Consider the following 15,145-nt stretch of genomic DNA (forward strand, 5'->3'; position numbering starts at 1 on the left):
CTGTTATTCACGGTGTCATGCACTGGCGCAGTTTCAGTTCATGCATATGGAAGCTTAACTTTCATAGGAATTCACTGAAAGTCCTCGCTTTGCTCCGCTCCGTTATTACTACCAGAGCAGCATATGTTCCTTTCGGTTAGATAGAATTAGTGATTTAAAAGCCCAGTCGGTGATACTGGTATTACCGGTGTTGTCACACATTGATTAACCGGAGTGAAAATTTCCACACGTCACATCTTTATGCGTGCCATCTCGCATTCATTACAAATGTAGGCTCTTATATGCTTAACTGGCTGAAATCAGGGAATCTGTCAAGTGGGACAGTTAGTGAAGAAGGAGGAGAGGGACCAAGAGAGAGTGAGGATTTGGAGGCAAAAGAGACAGAGAGAATAGTGAAACATTTTGTTTGATGTTGCACTTGAAAAGTTTCAGATTGATCCTCGTGTTTATTTATTTTATCTATATTGGACCTTATTCTCTTTAATGTTGTGGATCGATTGTAACTTCATTGCAATTTAATTCAATGTACTGTCGTTCTAATTTCCATAACCATTGTGTTATGATAATGCTAGCTCCACAGTCATTGAATAGGCCTAGCGGCCTGTTGCTGCAATGTTTCTTTTATGCAGCTGAAAATAAACGTGCTTTCTGTACTGAGCCTGTGTCTGTCACATCCCCTTAAAGGGGGGGTGAAATGCTGTTTCATGCATACTGATCTTTTTACACTGTTAAAGACTTGGAATCCCATACTAAACATAGACAAAGTTTCAAAAGTTAAGGTGGACGTTTGATGGGAGTATTTCTTTTTCAAAAATACTACTTCCGGTTAGTCATAAGTTTCGGCAAGTTTTTTTAGATCATGCGTCCCCTTTGACGTTAATGGGGGCGGAATTTCTTTGTATGGGCCTTACGGACAATTCTACCGGAAGCGCGTGAGAGAGAGAGAGAGAGAGAGAGAGAGGGAGAGAGCGAAAGTAACAGCGAAAGCTACCCCCATTAAAGCGCTGGCTCGTAGGCTGCTGCACAGGTGATGTGCACATAACAATGTCATAACAAAAGTGCGTTTTTGGTTGCCAGACCAAGACAGTCCTGCACAGATTCCCCAAAACCCCCGCGTTAAGGCAACAGTGGATGTAATTTGCTTTTCCGGATCAGCAACTGAGTTGCGCGAATGTTTATATCTGTTCGCTGCATTTCGGTGCCGACTGTTTCATAAACAAGGCCCAGCTTGACGCCGGCTTTTCCAATCGCCTAATGCTGAAGGATGGAGCAGTCCCAACGATAAAGGTCCTAACGTTAGAACCGCAGGCTGTGAGTAAGAGTGCTTCAAATGTCTATGCTCATCAAGTAGACCAAACATGATCACGTATAGTTAATTGATCAATGGAGCATGCGATGTGTAGTGCGTGTACATTTGTTTAGCTGGCCACTATATGTGCAACTTTGTTTGTGTATTTTAAAAGCACTCCAAACAACAATACACAAAGAGGGGGGAAATATGTTGAACTAAATAAGCGCGCTTCTTCATTTAAATGTGCTACTATTCCATGTCTTTCTATGTAAACACTAACTTAGCCTGCCGTGCAAAACCAGTCCGCTTACTAACGTTACAATTGTCTACACAAACCACGCGTAAACACACACACACACACACACACACACACACACGTGCACAACTGCACTTCCCACATGTACACCTTCAAAGACAAAAATACGTCGATATAATTCAAGTATATATGTAAATAACACAAGCCGCTAAGCATATTATATAGTTAGTGTATAACTTGTACCACATAGAGACGTCCTGCTCTAGTCGTTTTTGCTGCTGCTCCTGTTCAACTGCAGCCTCTGGGTCTGATTCCGGATCATAGATGTATGGCTGTATCTGATTAAAAGCCATATTTTTATTTTGAATAAAGTTTTTTTCCCGCTGTTAGGGATGACACAGCTTTACGACGCACTCGACTCAACACAAAAGCAGCGGCGTGCACACGTCATTATTTAGCTCCGCTCACACGACACGCCCCCACCCGCTCGGCTTTTTTCGGAAAGACTCGGAACAGCGCATCTTTCTTATATAATTATAAAAAAAATAAAGACTTTTCGGAGATATGCAGGATGCAATGCTACTCTATAGGTACTCAAGATTGACATGACACTGACTGAAACTGAGTGTTTCACCCCCCCTTTAAAGTGGAAGCTTGTGCATAGCTTTGTTGCATTATATTGAAACTTTTTTGATGTTGTTATTGTCATTCGTGTTCTGGTTATTTGCCCATGATTAAACATGAGTCTTTATATGGTGATAAAACAAAGCTTTGTTGTTGTTGTTGTTCAATCAATATCAATCAATAATTTATTTATATAGCGCCTTACAGCAGCCAAAAGGTGCACAAGGCGCTTTCCAGAACAAACATCAAACAACAACATAAAGACAAATACAAACAAACAAGAACAAGACTAAAAGTCAAAAGCTCGATTAAAAAAGTGAGTTTTCAGATGTGCTTTGAAAATACTCAGCACCGTGATGTTTCGAAGGTGCACAGGGAGTGCATTCCACAACTTAGGTCCTAGAACACTAAATGATCGGCCTCCAAACTTTTTATACCTGTATGTTGTGGTAACCAGAGAAATTTGATCAGAGGAACGGAGTGTCCTGGCTGGCTGATATATTTTTACTAGTTCAGTGAGGTATACTGGGGCCAAACCATGGATGGCCTTAAACACAAACAATAGGATTTTATACTCCACCCTAAACTGCACTGGGAGCCAGTGAAGCGAGCGGAGGACAGGGGTGATGTGTGACCGTTTAGATGTGTTAGAGAGAAGACGTGCGGCTGCGTTTTGTACCAGTTGAAGTCGACTGATAAGAGATGTATTAAGTCCAGTGTAGAGGGCATTACAGTAGTCGATCCTCCAGCTGATGAAGGCATGAATTGCTTTTTCAAGGTCGGCTCTTGACAAAAAATATTTGACCTTACTAAGAAGTCTTAGCTGGTAAAAACTCGCCTTCACTACTGCACCAATCTGTTTATCATACAGCATGTTTTTGTCCAAAATAACGCCCAGGTTACGTACAGACGGAGCAAACTGAGGTGTCGTAGGTCCAAAGGTAAAAGCACTGCTAGATGAATCCGGGCTGAACAGGATGTACTCAGTCTTTTCTTCATTTAAATGAAGGAAATTCTGGGAAAGCCACTGTTTGATGTCCTGAAGACAATTATAGAGAGGATCCAGTGCCGACCGATTACTCAGTATCACAGGAAGGTAGATCTGGAGGTCGTCGGCATAGAAATGAAAATGAACGTTGTGTCTGGAGATGAGTTGACCAAGTGGCAGAATGTAGAGAGAAAACAGAATAGGGCCGAGAATGGAACCCTGTGGTACTCCAGATGACATAGGGGCAGCTGAGGAGGAAAAGTCATTGAGCATTACTGAAAAGGTTCTATTAGTGAGGTATGAGGTGAACCAATTCAGCACCACTTTCTGCAGACCAGCAACATGTTGAAGACGAGAAATGAGAATTGTATGATCCACAGTGTCAAATGCAGCGGTAAGGTCCAGTAAAACTAGAACCATAGAGTTTTTTCTATCAAGTGCTTCAAGAATGTCCTGTTGTTGTTGTTTTTTAAGTGGGTATTGGGAGTGCGTGAACCCATTCGGGACATGGAAGGGGGTGCGCAGGTAGAAAAGTTTGGGAACCGCTGCCCTACATAAAGATAGATCAAAGTGACATTACATTAACCAACCTTTCAGAAACGTCCTGTTTAGCCTTAAATGTCGAATTTCGTTCGTGCTGTCATCTTGTCCCGGGTCTGACTCTGGTTCAAATTGATAAAGTTGCACAGATGCGTCCTCAGACATATGTCCTCAGAGACTCGTGTAGCCATTCTTTTGCCTCTACTGTTGTCAAGGGCAACACCTCATGCCGACTCACAGAAGAGAGGGGCGGGGTCATTTAAAGCTGTATGCACATGCAAATGGCTTGGTGAAAGCACAGCATTTAGTTTTTATTTTGAGTGTACATAAAAGTAGACACTTTAAAGGGTTAGTTCACCCAAAAATGAAATTTGTGTCATTAATGACTCACCTTAATGTTGTTCCACACCTGTAAGACAGTTTAAGATATTTTATATTTAGTCCGAGAGCGTATCCAAGTGTATGCACACTATACTGGCCATGTCCAGAAAGATAATGAACATCTTCAAAGTAGTCCATATGTGACATCAGTTAGTTAGAATCTTAGATTGCATCAAAATCGCATCGAAAATACATTTTGGTCCAAAAATACAAAACTATGACTTTATTCAGCATTGTCTTCTCTTCCTGGTTTGTTTTTAAACCTCAAATAAAGATTCAAACGGTAAAGAATCAGCGGATTGATTCATGATTCGGATCGCCAGTGTCACGTGATTTTGGCAGTTTGACACGCGATCCGAATCATGAATCAATACGCTGATTCATTACCATTTGAATCTTTATTTGAGGTTTGAAAACAAACCAGGAAGAGAAGACAATGCTGAATAAAGTCGTAGTTTTGTTATTTTTGGGCCAAAATGTGTATTCGATGCGTCAAGAGATTCTAACTAACTAACTGATGTCACATATGGACTACTCTGATGATGTTTTTATTCCCTTTCTGGACATGGACAGTATAGTGTGGATACACTCTCGGACTAAATATAAAATATCTTAAACTGTGTTGCGAAGATGAACGGAGGTCTTATAGGTTTGGAACAACATTAGGGTCATTAATGACATCAATTTACATATATTTCCCTAAATAACCCTTTAAGCTTTGCAAAGACGTATCGTTCATGTCTGTGAGGCCAAAAATTATGGAGTATTTTAAGTTGTTTTACACTGTCATAAGAGATATTCCAGCAAAATGCACGGGCGCCTTCTTCAGGTTCAGAGGGTTAATAGGTGAAGAAGACTGATTTATTTATTTATTTATTTATTTTATGTTTTTAAGCTCTCATTGAATAAAAGTACCTGTTACTGCAAAAATATCTAAATGTGTTTACAGTTGAATTATTAGCTGAATAAGTCTGAAAAATACTGTTTGTTGTTTGTGTGCGTGAATCAAAGCTTAAAAAGCACAATTTATTTGTTGACTGTCAGATGGTTGTATTCTTGATTTGACATTTGCAATTTGACTTTTACTTTGACAAATGGTTTAGAAGATTTTGGTCTTTGCCTTCAGTGTTTGCGTAGATTGGAGTGTGACTGGATGACTTAAAACATAGTATGAGAATAAGATTTATTGGCGTATTACATTTGGCTGCCACACAGATAGTTTTCAACTTTCGTTTAGACCCTCAGGATAAAGTTTATCATATAATTGAACATAACATGTCCCCCCTGCTATCTATAAAGAAGCCTGTCCTTTATGGCTCTTTTATGGTGTCTAAAGTCTGTTGTCTAGGACTGAAGCTGCACCTATCCAAGTGTGAGAGCCGGAATTTAATTACTGTCAATGTAAAAGTACATAAATCCTACCATGACCACAATAAACATAGATGATGAATGAGTCTGCAGGGTGAAAAATGATCAGTGAAGTGCTTCTGTCACTTTCTCACTCCTCCTGTGTAACCCTCTACCTGTATGTCTGTCAGCACAAGAGTATCCCGTATGGGAGCTCGGCTCTCTTCAGTCTGATTTCAGTCATTGGCATAGACATGTCAGCCATCTCAAAAAGCTTTGTGATGACAACACATAATGAGCCCATTCATTGTATTCACATTGTAATAGTAGTCATGAAGGCTCCTTTATTATGTTACACTGTAAATGTATTTCTTAACACTCTTACTCATCTCAGGCTGACTGTTAGTTTGTTTGTACTAAACCTTTGTTTCAGTTTAATAAAAGGAAAATCTGTAGGTTTATTGTGAATATGATTTGCTCAATATTGCTTTTCCCATGATCCAGTCGTAGCAGCAGACATCCCCGATTATGGTTTATCATTCATTTTGTCACACTGGAGTCTTTATCTCTCTCTCTCTTCTCTCTCTCACACACACACACACACACATGCGCGCGCGCACACACATAAGATGAGCGTACTGTTTGTAGTTTGCACTCTATTTAGTTTATCGCAATTATGTAGTCTGTTACTGAACAAGACAAGAAGTATGAGAGTGAAACGGTAAAGATGTACCACTGTCTGGGAATGCACTTTGTTCCCCGTCACACCCTTCATGCTTTAATGTTTCTTATTGAGATTTTTTTCGTTCCACTAGCCACACCTTCAGTTTTCTTCTCCATTACATCATGAGTAATGCTGAAGCTTTCCTGAGTTTTGATGAGAAATAGTAACATGGCATGTCTTTATAAAAAATCTAAAGAAGGTATGTGGTTTAGGATAGAAATTCAATGAAACGTCTACACCAGGAAAAACAAACGTGTGTGTGTGTGTGTGTGTGTGTGTGTGTGTGTGTGTGTGTGTGTGTGTGTGTGTGTGTGTGTGTGTGTGTGTGTGTGTGTGTGTGTGTGTGTGTGTGTGTGTGTGTGTGTGTGTGTGTGTTCAGGTTAATGAATAATGAAGGCCATTGGGTCTTCTGTGCCAGGAGTCAGAGGTAACGGGTAGCATTGAGTAGTGTGTAATTCAATCCTGCCTCACTGGACAGTCTGTCTGTATCTCAGAGCACAACAGTAGGGTTCTGGTTGTAAAAGTTCCATTCAAATTCTCCCTTAGAGAGTAATGTAGGCTAGAAACATTTCAAGACAGACCATCATTAGCTAGGTTTACATCCAAGGATTTTTTTAATTTTTTTTTGTGTAAAAAGGTTTAGTGCATCAAAATGTTTACCGATATAGCTGATGGAAATTAGCCTGACAAGCCAGACCCACATCAAGATGTTTGGTTTGGGAACTCACCATTGGCTGGGCTCAATCCGAGGGGCGGGATAAACAGTTGTTTTTCAAGCTCCCTCTGCACACAATTGAATAGTGCTACAACCAACCAGAGCAATGTGCTCTGTCAATCGGAAAACTCTGAACACATCTTCCCTTCTTAAGAATAATTTCAGTGCCATTTTTTTGTTCTTTTTTCAAAGAAAAGCTTAACTCCAAGTCTTCCAGAGTCATAGCCAAAGCCGATTCGAAAGACCGCAGTTCGCCAACTTCTTTGTTTACAAGAAGCATGCGGATCCATCACCGCTCGGTTGTCATTGTGTTAAGCCTGCCCACCAACTCTATACAGGATGTGATTGGCCTGACCAGAGTTTGTTTTTTCCAGCTCGCAAGTCTATGGAGCATTGCTAGAAGATGCTAATTAGATTTACTGCTAGGGTGCGTCTAGATTTCTAGACTAGATGGAAATGTGAATTATCGCAATTTTTTTTTTTCAAATCTTTTCCGTTTAGCAATCTTTTTCTATCTTTTTTAATTTAGTGAAAAAGTTCTATGTCGATACTTAAAATGTCGTGAGAAGCAGTTTGGAAACAATTTTTTGTTGAGAACATAATTTATCATTATTTGTATCTAATGAAAGTTAATCAGAAAAATAATTGCGCCACCCATTTCTGAATATTGCTTTATCAATTATTGTTCTAAATATTATTTAATAATAATATGTAATAAAGTTTAGAATAAAGTTATAGATACAAAATATACCAGAGCCTTTGAAAGTCTCGGCAGCTCGTCAAAAAAACAAAAAAACCCAAAGTGGTGTCTGTCAAACAAAGGAATGCTGCTGGAGTTTACAATACTGACAAAAGGAAAGGTAAAAGAGACAACTTTATGTCTGTATCTGAATAAATACAATTATGAAATGAGATTTCATGGGCAGGATGTGGCCTCTACGACTTGACAAATTATAATCACAAACATGACAATTAGCTAATTAAATAATTGTATAAATAGGCTACAAAGCTTACAATATGTAAAATAGTTTTGATCTTAAGCAGTGGGTTGAATACAGAAGTTCCAAACGAATTTTAGGATTAAAGCCCAATTTATACTCCTGCGTCGAGTATATGCCGTAGCTACGTCTAGGCTGTGTGTTGCACGCATAGCCTACGACGTACCCTGACGTGCACCTCTCCAAAAATGTTACAGCGCGTCATTTCTCCGCGGCCCGCAAATGCTGTGATAGTTCTGCCAGAACCCTCTGCATGTGTAACTGCACGCCAATGCGGACAAGGACCCAGAAGTATTAATGAAAATAGACATGTAGCCTGTAGGTCGGACGTAGAAGTATAAATCAGCCTTAAGAGTGCCGCTCTATAGACCATTTCAAAAAGTGAAATATAGGCTACATAAATTAAAAGTTAAGGTTACATCTGGATCTGTCTCTGGAAAAAAAAGACCAGCGATTTTAATGTTTTTGATCGGTTTGATGTCATTGAACTCTGAAACCAGAATATAACTTTTTTTGGTTTTAATTATTTGAATAGCTACATGCACTCTCTGCCACGTCAATCTGTGACAGGCTTGACTGAAGTTCAATGCTTACGTTAAAGATTGTTGTTTTATGACTGAACATTTTACTGTGCCATTCTTTTTTTTTTTTTATCCTAAAATTTTGCATTCAAGACAAATGAGTTACCCAATGTACAAACCCGTAGCTTCGTCACACAAATGCAGTTACAGTACATGCATTCCTGTGCGACAAACTGTCTCAATTTTGCTGTGATCTTCTGATTAATAATTCTAATTTCATAAATTCTAATTTTAGTATAGGCATATTCGGTAAAATAATAAGTAGTAAATTTCGATCATCTCATTGCTCTCTGGATTATATTTGGGACGCGAAAGAGATGAGATTTTGCGATTATACTCCACTTTTTTTTTTCTAGGGACGATGTCATTATGCACATGATTTTATCGGTAAAAGGCCAATTGGATGAAACAGGCTGCAGACAACAAATAATTTGTTATGCATTATTCAGAAGCCGATAATAGAACTGTAAAAAAAGTGGATCGGACAATTGGCTATTGTCTACGAGGTTGTTAAAGTCAATATGAAATCGACCCCATTTACTTTATTATTAATGCATGTTCCTGCTCTTATTGTGAAGGATTTTTAAGTGCACATTATTTTAAAAATAATTTGTCTTCAATAGTCAAAATGTTAAATGTAACTTGCACTGCCTCTGAAATGGCTGTTCCTGTTCAGCCCCCTCCAACCACTTGGCTTCATTCGGGATTGTTAAGCCCACTTTTCACAATCCTAAATCTAATAAAACCCAGAAATCTGTCGGATTATGACTGATTATATTAGAATATTGATAATGTTTAAAAAGCATTTTAGTGTAGGAAAGACATTTGTATATAAATACATTTTAGGCCTGAATGCAGAATGTTTTAAGATCACATTATGAAAGTAGGACACTGCCCCCAATCCTGAACCTAGATCCTCCAATAAGAAAAGGGAATTCACCATGGCATCCTTGTTGAAGTGAAGTGCTTTTTTTAGGAATGAGGAGAGGAGTGTCCGACCGTAGAGGGGAAAGAGACTACACATCAGGTTGTGCAGTGGAGTATAATCTGTGGGACATCTTATTGCTTCAGTCAGGGCCGGTATGAGAGAGAAAAAACAGGCAGGTTTGTAATGGGGGGAAAAAGAAATACTGTTTTTTTTATTTTGTTGTACTGTTGTGATTCATAATTGTTTGGTTTGGTTCAAGAGTTAGAAGAATGGTTTGTTAATTATTATTTTTTAAATGTCTTTGCAGAAAATGAGAGTAGAAAAATAATTCTGGAACTCGAGAGTATTTATATATTTTGACATTTTCTTCATATTTTTTTCATCTCACCTCTAGGATGTCTGCTCCTGCCTCAGGTAAGAAGACCCCCGTGGACTATGGCGTACAGATTCGCTTTATAAATGACCTGCAAGACACTGGAGGGGGAGTGAGTGGGCAGCCTCGGAAAGAGGGACCCAAAAAACAGCAGTCCCGCTATGGAGTGGCAGTGAGGGTGCAGGGCATCGGTGGGCAGCCCTACGTTGTACTGAAAGAGGGAGAGAAAGGAGATTCATATGGAGTACAGCTGAGAACCCAACCACCTGCCTACAGCAGCCTGCCTAGGTATGCTCCAAATTATTTTTTTGTTAAATGCAACATATTTTCTTTTTCAATATCTTTCACCTGGTGAACACTTTTTAAATCTTTTTATTGATAAAATGAACTTAATTTTAAAGATTAATATATTAACATCATGCCTTATAGTTGCATTTAGAGGATGAGCATGAGATTATATTTATATATGAATGTATATGTATGCTGAGTGAGTTAGGAATCCTCTTTAAAGTGCCCCTATTATGTTTAAAAAAAAAAAAAATCACCTTTCATGTCGTGTAACAGTTCTAAGTGAAAGCAAACGTCCTGCACATTTTTAAATCTGAAAGTGCACCTTATATGAAATTATTCTCTCTCAAAAGTCATTTCTGAGTCAATTAAATGAATTGTTTTTTCAATCAATCAATCAATCAATCAATCAATCAATCAATCAATCAATCAATCAATCAACTTTATTTATATAGCACTTTTACAATCACGATTGTGTCAAAGCAGCTTCACAGTGTTAAACAGGACAATATTGCAACAAAATTAGATTTGGCTGTACAGTCGTTACAGAAAACGGTGATGTTATCAGCTTATTTTAATTTATCATATAGCGACAATGTTGGCAGATCAGTATTATAGTTTATAGAATTAATTAAATTCATAAACCTAATTCATAAATTTTATCTGTAAAATTATGATCAAAGTTATTCTACTAGTTATAGTGTCCCCAACTGAGCAAGCCAAGCCAAAGGCGACAGTGGCAAGGAACCAAAACTCCATCAGGGCATGATGGAGAAAAACTAACCTTGCAAGAAACCAGACTCAGTCGGGGTGCCAGTTCTCCTCTGGCCTATTAACACACCGTGTAAGATTATTATTCGGACCACCTTACAGGTCAGAAATCATATTAGATCGGATTATTCAAAATTTCAGGGTATCACGGAAGAGACGGGTTTATTTATTTTGTAGGTTCCTTTTTAAACAAATTGCAAGCTGTTTTGTTGTTACGTCAAGATGAAACATCGGATAACTGGCTGTCCACTTATTGCATGCTCATTGTGTTGCATATTTTGTAGGTTCCTGGCTAACCTTCTATCTTGCGTTATTACCGTCTAACTGAAATACTTGTGCTGTTCAGCTGTGGGCTGCATTATTACCTAAAACTGTGTCTATTAATGCAGATTGTGTCATTCTTACTACTTTGAGTAAAGATAAAGGTTTTTAAAGGCAAAATTTTTTTTTGCGAACTTTAATTTCACATCAGTCATTCACGTTAGTGTTTGGTTAACATGTGTTGTTATTGATACAGTGAGTTCCTGCATGTGCACCGCAATAAATTACACAATTAAACCACACAGGTTTGTTGTTGGACACACGTGTTAATGCTGATGGTGAGGAATTCCAGTCGAAACTTCTCACAATGTACCTCAAACTGAGTAGTATCACTGAGAAACATTGAAGGTTGAATAACTAGTTCTTCTAATGTTTCATCGTCGAATTTGGTTTTGTGCTGGGATTGATGTAAAATCATAGTCATCGTTACTGTCTTTACAGTGTGTACTATCATTGAGCTTTAGGAAGCCTCCAGATGGAGCTGGAGTTCAGTTATGGTAATGGGATTTTAGCTTCCGAAATAAGTGCTGTAAGCGGTAGACCAATCACAGCAGATTGGGCCATCTGACCAATCAAAGTAGAGTAGATTGTGGAATGAAGAGATTTAGAGAGACTGATTTATATATTGATCATTTGACTCAAATAATTAAATATTGTATTAATGTGCAATGTATATTATGAGAAAATTTAACAGTTTTTTTTACCTTTGATGCATATAAAGCTGTTGCTGGAGACCTTCAAAACAAAATGAGGAAAATTTAAAATAGCATAATAGGGGCACTTTAAAATTAACCATAGGTCTTCCATAGTAGTCTATCATTGTAAATAATCACATTTAAAAACACTGCACCACTAAAATTATATGGATTTGTATATGTAAAAAAAAAAAAAACGGTAGCCTAAACACATTTAATATTTACAGATGCACACAAACTGGTATAGTTTTTAACAAAAATACTCAAATTATATTACATTAACTTATTTCATGTCTACAATATAATGACTATCTCATATTTCTGCAACAACAGTTAGTGTTACTACAGTAAATCCATGGTAAATGTTGGTGATTTATTGGTGTTCGGCACAATATTTCTCATGTTTCCATGTCAGTGTTGTTAAGAATGTCAGTAAGAATTTCATCTGGCTCTAAGCTAGTTTAAATTGCTCTGTCTGTTTGTGTGTTAGGAGGAGAGACGATGGGGTAATCCAGGGGCCGTATTTCTCATCTGGAGAGAACACCCCTCTGCGCCGGGCTCAGTCTCACGGCTCCCTGTTGGAGAGAGAAAACAGCAATGAAGACTTTACAGATCAACTCCGACGGCCGCTTGGCGACGGACGCTCTGGTAGCTACGCCAACCTGGATGGAGGTGTTGGTATGGGCCCAGAGAGGGAGCGGCTCAGAGAAAGGATGGAGAGAACTCAGTGGGGCGGCTCCTACCAGACAGGGCTGAATGGCACTTTGGGAAGAGGGAGAGGTGGAAGCAGTCATTACACGTCATCCGAATCAGTCGAAATATCTCCATACAACCAGCACACTGACAGCCAGTCAGCTCAAAACTCCAACCATCAGAATCCTGCCCACAGGCTCGTCGACAGGTTCGATGGGGGCTCTGCTGCACAGACGAATAACACTGGGACCACCACCAGGGGGCGCTATCCAGTCCTAAAAGAGGACGACAGACCTGCCTCAACCTCACCATTATCCGTTTCATCTCTCGTTCCAAACGCATACTCTTCACCACCGTCTTCCTCGCCTGCTTCTGCCTACAGCAGCCTGGGACGCGGCTCAGGTTCTGCTGCCAAGGTCATGGCAGTCTCTTCATCTGCTCCAGTTGATGCACATGTGAGTGAATATATCGAGGCTTATTTAAAGTATGCTCCTATTTTTTATCTGGAGCTTTTTTATCTACTTTGGAACAGCCTTTGCATTTGGAAGTGCACTTCTGATGCCTTAAAATGCTGTCAGGGTTTTGGAACAGTGTAATTTGAATAGGTTACAGTAAAGCAATTCATCAACCTGATACTCTGTTCTCTCTGGCATTGAATGTCCTTTAGCTTAATGTAACTTGACAACAGAAAGTGTTACTACTCAGATGTATCAATACTAACCAACTCAGACTGTTTAAGACATGTTACTTACTTTTTTGCTTATATTTTATGTGATGTTGTGTTTGTTGATTTGACTTTTTTTTCTCCATTTAGGTAACCCCTGACCTGTTGATGGACCAGGGTCAAAGTTCAGGGTCAGAGTTCTCAACCGAAGATCAGATACAGCAAATAATCTATGATGTTCTACGCAAGGGGTAAACCATTGTTCCGATGCGCAAGAAATATATAAAGACAGTGTCATTAGTAACATTTTGTTTCTCCTAATAACTCAGGAGCACAGAGGGAGATGCTTCCATTAAGCACAGAGTTCGAGTCATCTGTAATAAGATTCAAGGCATGAAGGTACAGTTTAATCTAATCACATTTTAAACATTTGTGAAGCTATTTGTTCACTCTGAACATTATACATGCCAAATGATCACCTAACAAACCCTACATTTAAAACTAATGGATGACTTCTATTTAGGGTGCATCCACCATCAGCATGACACAACCAGTTCAGCTCAAAGCTTAACATCAATTTCTATAACTATTTCAGGTGAACAGAAGCACAGTTTTTGACAAAACAAACTATATTTTTTATAGGATTCGATGTTGAATTACTGATATCATTAAAGGCAGTTCAAGAGTATTAAACCAGAGACTGTGTATGTATAATTTATGCAAAAGTCATTGGCTTTTTTTTTTTTATTGAGAGATTGTTTGTTTGTTTACTCTAAAACCACACTTGCAATTTGAGCTGTTATTGAGACATAATCTTGACAGATATTTTTGAAAATTGCCACCATTCACAATTCAAGTATATAAAATATATACTTGTATTATCTACTTAGAAAATAGCTGCACGGGGTGTAACCAAGATAACCACAGTCAGCTGACTTTGACTTGACCCAGCTGTTAATAAATCTGCAATTTTTAAAAAACTATCGAAAACAAGTGTCAGCAGTGAGAGGTGATTTACTCAAGTGATAAAACACCCAGTCTGGCTGTAGAGGTAGGCTCAGTTGGCATTGTATTCAGTACTCAGACAGACATGGCTAAAATGGGCATTCAATTTGATTGCTTTTTAGGTGTTGGCATCTTTTGCCAAACTGTAATGAATTGGCAGCAGATCCCACCTCACTTACAACAGCTGAGCCCATTTTAGAATGTGAGGAGTAAGGAATGTTTTCTTCCGCCATTAGCTACACACACAAACACAAAGAAAATTAGCTTGTACTAATGTACTCAAAAGTCTGCCAGTATAATCTAATGTAAATGTATAAATCCCAATTATATACCATCAGAAATTATAAATAAGCACTTAAAAGTCTGCAATACAAAATCCATGTCAGTCTTATATTTATATGCTTGTATAAGTTTATGTTTGAAATGCAAGGCACAAGAATTACTCTCTGAGGCAAACAATGGACCATTTAGCCTCAGTATAATTACCTGACATAGAGATAGGACCTAGACGCCTGATGGATGCGTCTGGGTTTTGCTGCCAGGAACAAGTTAACATCATGGATGAGTTTCTGAGCTCACGATAATTATGAGAATTTTAAAACTGGCACACCAAGTCGAAAAAGAACTGGAAGTTTATTTAAGTAAAAACATGTTACACAACTTATAAACCTGTGCTGTGCTGAATGTTGACACTTTTTTTAGTTTTTTTGTTTGTTTGTTGTTAAAACAAAATAGTACTATTAATTCTGTGTAACAATGGTTTAATAACCTGTGATAAACATCATATTTATGTATACTATTTATTAGTCTTTCTTAAATGCTGTGCTTTTGGAAATATTTTATAATGTAGAAATCTCAAATACTTCACTTGTTAAGTAATTATTATTTTTATTTTTTTTAAGCAAAGGACTGTTTTGTTTTCTAGTGCACAATTACTTAGAATAGTGAACTTTACACAGGAT

General features: G+C 38.3%; 1 protein-coding gene across 1 annotated transcript in view; it reads left to right on the top strand.

Moving 5' to 3' along the window:
* LOC137083099 (cingulin) overlaps nucleotides 1-15,145 on the top strand; it is a 40,013-nt gene that overhangs the window by 12,646 nt on the left and 12,222 nt on the right. The window contains exons 2-5 of the mRNA XM_067448801.1: nucleotides 9,768-10,034; nucleotides 12,312-12,969; nucleotides 13,329-13,429; nucleotides 13,508-13,577. Of these exons, the coding sequence (XP_067304902.1) occupies nucleotides 9,769-10,034; nucleotides 12,312-12,969; nucleotides 13,329-13,429; nucleotides 13,508-13,577 (1,095 nt within the window). The 5' untranslated portion in view covers nucleotide 9,768. The remainder of the gene's footprint in view (nucleotides 1-9,767; nucleotides 10,035-12,311; nucleotides 12,970-13,328; nucleotides 13,430-13,507; nucleotides 13,578-15,145) is intronic.

This window comes from Pseudorasbora parva, chromosome 7 (assembly GCF_024679245.1).
Source record: "Pseudorasbora parva isolate DD20220531a chromosome 7, ASM2467924v1, whole genome shotgun sequence".
NCBI lineage: Eukaryota > Metazoa > Chordata > Actinopteri > Cypriniformes > Gobionidae > Pseudorasbora > Pseudorasbora parva.